This window comes from Drosophila miranda (genome assembly GCF_003369915.1).
Source record: "Drosophila miranda strain MSH22 chromosome Y unlocalized genomic scaffold, D.miranda_PacBio2.1 Contig_Y2_pilon, whole genome shotgun sequence".
Taxonomy (NCBI): Eukaryota; Metazoa; Arthropoda; class Insecta; order Diptera; family Drosophilidae; genus Drosophila; species Drosophila miranda.
Window position 1 is genome coordinate 21,194,351 of NW_022881614.1, and position 6,367 is coordinate 21,200,717.

Sequence of the window (6,367 nt, forward strand, 5' to 3'; positions counted from 1 at the left end):
CTACCATGTGCGGCACGATCCCTCCGACGCTAATGCTGGTGGCTAGCTCATCCTCTAGCTGACGCCTCTCGTACTCGAACGGTGGCATTCAAAGAAGACGTGGTGGAAGTATGTGTGTGTGTGTGTGCCTTGCCTTTGCCTTCATCTCTACTAATTTTCAATAATTTTCTGAAACTGAGTTGGCCTTTTCCCCTGCACAGTGGGCCAGAAATGGAGCCTGGCATCTGGGTTCGCTTGAAACCGATTTGCCCCATCGTACTTGACTGCTTTCTCAGTTTTTGGGACGAATATAGCAGGCCTTTAAATCGAATCCCAACGTCCCCTCGGGTCTCCAGCCCAGAATTTTCATTCCACTGATAGCAGCCGAACTGTGAACAACAGAACAATACAAGTATTTAAGGTCTAAGCAAGAGCAACAAAACTTGTAAGTAAAAAAAAAATAATGAAAATACAAATATTAAAAAAAAAAATTAAAAACAAGATTAAAAATAATTCTAATAATTATTTTTTGATTCCTTTCTTTAGTTTAACATGTCTTCTGAAGAATCACCCGGTGGAGGCGAGGGAGGCGATGGAGCCGGATCTGGATCGGCAAAGGGCACGACCACGGCCGGAGCCGCCCTGATGATGGCCAGCCCTTGGCTGACGGTGGCCGCTGCCACCGCCTACACCACAACCGCCATGTGGGCCAAGCTACGTGAAATGGGCATATTCAAGAGTTTGCGGGGTCGCAAGTCTGCCGCCGCCGCCGCCGCCGCCGCAGCCGACGACGAGGATGCCGCCGATGCCGCTGGTGACGCCTCGCAGACAACCGATGAGGTGCTAAAGCTGTTCCAGGACGGAACTGCCATCGATGGCTTGCTACTGCAGGATCAGGAACTGCAGCAGCGTGAAGAGGGTCTGGGACCCGATCGACCACTAGAGTTGTCGCCCATTGGCTTCTAAATGGGTGGCCACAGGATGAGGACACAAATGCAACACTAACTACACACACACACACACCGCACACTTAATGGTTTAGTTACCCACCCCCCCACACACGAAAAAAGGGATACAAACGGACACTGAGAACCCACACGCACACACCAAAGATAATTGTAATGCTTGCGCGTTCCAAGGGGGATGGATAAGCAGGAGGACACACACATCGCCACCCTCAAGGCCAACACAAATTGTTAGTCATAATTCTGGCAATCGAAATTAATTGTGAATCAAACACGATGATGTTAAAGCCTCCTCGAATGACAAGATGTATCCCACATCAATCTGCATCAATACATATAAACCATTTATTGAAAGACAAGCAAAGAGCAAGCCACATCGTGGCTGTTGCTGTTGTTGCAGTTGCATGTTGCAATAACAATTTCGCTTTCGCTGCCGCCATACCCCTTAGCCATTGCCTGCCGCGGGTATGCACGCACCCTGCCTCCAACGCTCCCCCTCGTGTACGTGTACTTTCGCGGTGGTTTGGTTTTAATCGTGACTCATTTGGCGAAGGGCGCAACATGAAAGCCAATTAGACGATTAGAGCTGGATCTGGATCTGGTTTGGAGATGGCAAGAGTTGTCCCCCGACTCCATTCTATGGCTTCATTTGCCGCTCTGGTATTTCATCGATAGCGCAGAGCAATTTGCAAAGATACACATTTACATATCCATGCATCTATGGACGAGTGGCATTAGGAGGTGGCATAGCTTTACAGGTGTAGTCATTTTTTTAAATTATTTAATTAAATAGTTTTACTGATGGACTGTTTCCGTGCAGCATATTTCGTCTGATTAAAATTAAAATCTCTTACGCAGCAAAGTTTTTCGCTTAAAGTTTTAATGGCCCCTCCCCCTGGGAGCCCCACAACCCGCTGTGCTCAACGCACAAAAAACCAACAATACAGTCGCTGATTAAACAACAAATGAGCGTTGGATTAAAAAAGTTTCGTTCTCCCCCTCCCCCTACCCCTCTCTCTTTCTCTCTCTCTGAATTCAATTTTAATTTAATTACTTCCAATGCCAACTTTTGAAACACATTGTGTAAGGGTGTGGGGGGGAGGGGGGGGGTTCTATGATTTGTTAAGTAGAGGCCCCGGGCCGGGATCGGCTAATCAGATCAACATTATTAGCGGAGATAACAAGAAAATTGCAATCCTTTTTGCCTCTGCCTCTCCCTCTCCCCAGCCCTGCCTTTAATCCGATTGTCATTGTCATAAGCTTCCTTCCCCATGTGCCCTGTTCATGTGTCTGTGCGGGGAATTGTTTATGAATCCTCTATAATTAATTGGTGGCTATGGAAATGTGTTCAGCCACAATTAAACCAGGAATTCGTCTTAAAGCAGCTCGAATCTTGCTCTGGGCCTGCCCCAAAAGGTGGCACCGGGTAGTGTAGTGGCCAGTGAAGCAAACCCAGATTAAATTCCCTAATAATTTCCCAGATATAAAGCATATTCAAATCACGCGCCAACTTGATTAGTACGGACACCAAGGCTTTAAAAACAGCTACTTCGAATATGGAGCTTTAATTGCTCGAATGTTCTTTTTCGACTCTCGAGACCGAATTCCATGGAAGGGTCCCGTTAAAGCTCGTCTATGCCGCTTAAGCCGACAGCGACGGTGAACACGCGGATCAATTCCATTTTTCTCCCAAAACACTTTGATTGTGCCTGTGCCAATAGTGCCAAACTCTAGTGGAAGTTCACGTGTCCCTGTATTACATAATACATACCAAATTACATAACTGCAAGTCGGCGGAGAATCGACTAAAAAGCAAAATCAAGCTATATTGTGTGGTGAAAGTGCAAAGTGCTACGTAGAGAAAAAGAAGGTGATTATAGAGGAAAGCAGGTTTGGTACATTCACTGAATTCCGAATCTATTACAGAATCTCTTGGTCACTGGAGGTCTGCCGTGCTTTGGCGCTCTCACGCCTAACCCCCCACGCAACCTCCAGTGTCTCATTTTTGGCCGCTTCGAATTACCAGCGTTTCCGTTGTACGGACGATCTGTATCGACTTTTGAATGCCCTCTAAGCGTATCTTGCGAGATGCAACTCAACATCCTTGATGCGGAATCGACAACGCCTAGGAATTAAAGTGGAAATTTATGTCAGCTAAAATTGTGCAGAAGATGTGAATACAAGATCAGGAATCGGAATCTAGGGTGACCTGTGTCGTGGACAACATGTGATCATCGATTCGTGAGTACGGACATACCCGCGAAATAGCAGGGTATAGCAGCGGTGCAGCGTAATGAAAGGGAGAGCGTGATAACTCACACGCCAAGAGCGAGCTTTCGTTCGAAGAGAATTCGGACATATGCGTGCGTATGCACACACATATAAACGTGCATTAATTTGATCATCGACATTCTCTTTGCTTTGTCTTGTTCTTTTCTTTTGCTTGCATTCTTGTGTTTGCACTGCAATTAAATTTGACTTTAAATGTAAAATCATATAAACATACAGTTATATTAAGGAATATCTTTCCTATAGAATTAATTTCTTTATCATATGTCTTAAGTCCTTTCCTAATCAACTCAATGTTAAGCATTGATTCACTCTGGCAATGTCGTCCAAAATATCATTCTTTAATTCTTTACTATTTGTATATAATTAATATTGTTCCACAGCTACCGAAGCAGTTCATTGGCCCAACGAGCTCGTCAAGGAAAGTGTTTGAATTTGGTAATGATCATTAATTTCGTATTGAATGGAAATGTTGACCTTCGAGAGTAAAAAGGCTCAGTTTTGCTATGAATTGTATTTTATATTCTTAAGTTAATGAACCTTTTGTTATATATGAATCATTTGAATCTTGATTAATAGAACTATTTTGAATTAACATGAATTTGGAATAAATAACAACAATTCTGTCTATGTACATAATGCCAATGATGCATCGAGTGTAGTAATGCAGCGGTAGTTACGTTATGGGCCATGCCAACATCGTTCCACGCATTGCCGAAGGTAGGGAGGGTATAGAGGAACTAGTGATCTCCTACACCTAGGATCACTAAATTAAATACGCGACTACCGGATTCCTTCTTGCCATCTATGCCGACCGGGGATTGATTACATTTGTTTTTTTTTTTTTTTGATCAAAGTAGATTCTGTGTCAGTGCACTTAAATTTTTATAATATGGCGAGAACCAGGAAGTATAGGGATAGAAAAGACCCCGACCCCATCCGGCGAGCTGAGCCCAGAGCGCAGTATAGTGCACTAACCCCGATTCCCTTTCCTGCTGAGGCTGCATTGCCAACAAGATTTAACCAGCCCGTAGCCGTAACATTATAGTAGATAGGTGGGGCGGGGCAAGGCGGGGGCGGCAGTAACATGTTGGCATCGTCTAGAAACTTACAAACATGACATTAAATGTAGCCCGCTCGCAGATGCAGACACAAAAGCAGGTGAAAAGAGCAGCGTAATGAGCGCGGAAAACTTTCCCAAGAAGAGATTTTCCTCGTTGCGTTGGACGGACGAAGGAAGGACCATTTAAATGCCTGCAGCAGACAGTGAAAACTTCTGGCACCTATGGGAATTTCATTTGTTGTTCAATTTTTAAGCAGTTCGCGATTTGAATTCAAAGCTCTTCGTATACCCCGTAACCGCTGATTGTACGGGTATGCTGGCCCTTAAAGTCCTTTTTTGCTTGGCTTAGCAGGGGGTAACCAAAGGGTTCTTTCTTGAGGTTTCTTTGGCATTTCAGGACCCAAGGAATGCCGAAGTAAATTTACACAATGAAATCTTAAGAGATCCCCAGGGAGGTGGCGCGAGCAGGAAACTTTCTGCCACAGACAAGGGATGGGAGAGCGGGGGGGGGGGGGGGTGGGGGGGCACACCTGAATACATACTTGAACAACACACGGCATATGCCATGAAAGGGGAGTGGGTAGTGGGAGGCCCTCGCCATTTGACCGGAAGTTCGACAAAGTTCAAATGACACACAGAAATCCTTGGAGTTGGGGCTATGTGGCTATGCTCTTACGTGTACATATCTGTGGCACGGGTCCGAGGCATGGCAACGGCTGTTATTCATTCGCTTTGGCAAATAAATGAACCGTACACTAAAACAAACAAATTCAATTGAATCACTCTCCTGGGCATTACAATTGAATGTGCCCAGGACCAGGAACAGGCCGAGGCCTCCTCGTCCTTGCCCCACCAGACATGTGCGTGTGCGTGTGTGTGCGTTGCCCCGCCCCTGGTCCCAGATGAAAATCGAATGAAAATGTTCAATTTGTTGCAAACAAAGAAGCAACGCCCCCGAAATAGCCAGAAACCAAAAGTTAAGGCCGAAAATCTGTTTTCTGCCACAAAGGCACATCCGATGTTGCACTTGGCTGATTGCAACAATTCTTTATTCCAACATTTTTCGATATTCCTATTTTTGGGATTGCAATTGTGTTTTGGGGCGGTGCCCGGATTAGGTGGTTCCTTCGTGTATTTTTTTTGTATCGAGAAACCATTGAGGATTGATTTGTATATTGGTTGCGCAATTCTCTGTTTTGGTATTTAACCAAGTTATGGGCACTGCAACAGCCAATTAACCCTTACCCAAGCCCCTGCACCTGCCTCCTCTGCCTTGTGCCACAGTCTGTGGCGCTTTGTCTACGCGTGTCTTGGCACTTTTGGTCTTTTGACTTTCCGATCGTTAATAGTTGTATGTTTTACAGTCATTTGGCAATCTGGCCGTCTTGGCCGGCGGTCGGGCATTACCCTTAATTGATGAATGCCATAAACAAACATATACATAGCCAGGAGGTTGGAAAAAATAGCATTTTTTGGTCATATATCAAGCGACCCACAAAACTGCAAATGAACTGCAATTATCAAGGAGCGGCCACAGGCCACCGGCCACCAGGCCACAGCAAATGCAAACAAGTTTTTTACTTTTTCAGTTCGCAATGCAAATCATCATTAAATAAATTACTCATAATTATGGCCAGAGACTAGTCTTTTCCAATAGGGGAATTCGCGCCGGCCATTTGTCTAAGCCCGAGTCAAATTTTGACTAATTTCGAGCCCGGGATTGAAGCTTGCTTTTCGCTTTTCGCATTTCCTTCTCTGGATTTTGCTCTCTCCCGTCTGGCTGCCAAAGTGGGCGGCCTTAAGTCGTGTAATTTTCTGTCAAATTTTGTATGATTTTTGGCTTGATAAAATGCCAAAGGCGCGGCGCGGGCCTAGTCTGGCTTTGGCTTTAACATTTGCTTCCTGGTCAAAGACAATCAGCTAAGCCGCGACTCAGCTCAAACGGACGGCTGTATCTTCCTCGAATGAAAATAATAAAAATATTAAAAAAATTATATACAAAATTGTCAGTACCATCAATCCAGGTTTCATTGTTTTATGCCCATAAATAAGGGGGCGTTTTTCTAATCAA

General features: G+C 44.9%; 1 protein-coding gene across 1 annotated transcript; it reads left to right on the forward strand.

The window, feature by feature from the left end:
- Positions 1-317: 317 nt before the first annotated feature.
- Positions 318-1,303, forward strand: LOC108159339. Its single transcript, XM_017292537.2, has 2 exons — positions 318-424; positions 526-1,303. Exon 2 carries the CDS (start codon positions 532-534, stop codon positions 943-945), a length of 414 nt encoding a protein of 137 aa, XP_017148026.2. The 5' UTR covers positions 318-424; positions 526-531; the 3' UTR covers positions 946-1,303.
- Positions 1,304-6,367: the final 5,064 nt, after the last annotated feature.

Coding starts and splice junctions, on each gene's coding strand:
- LOC108159339 (XM_017292537.2), top strand. CDS start 532: ATGTCTTCTGAAGAATCACCCGGTGGAGGCGAGGGAGGCGATGGAGCC.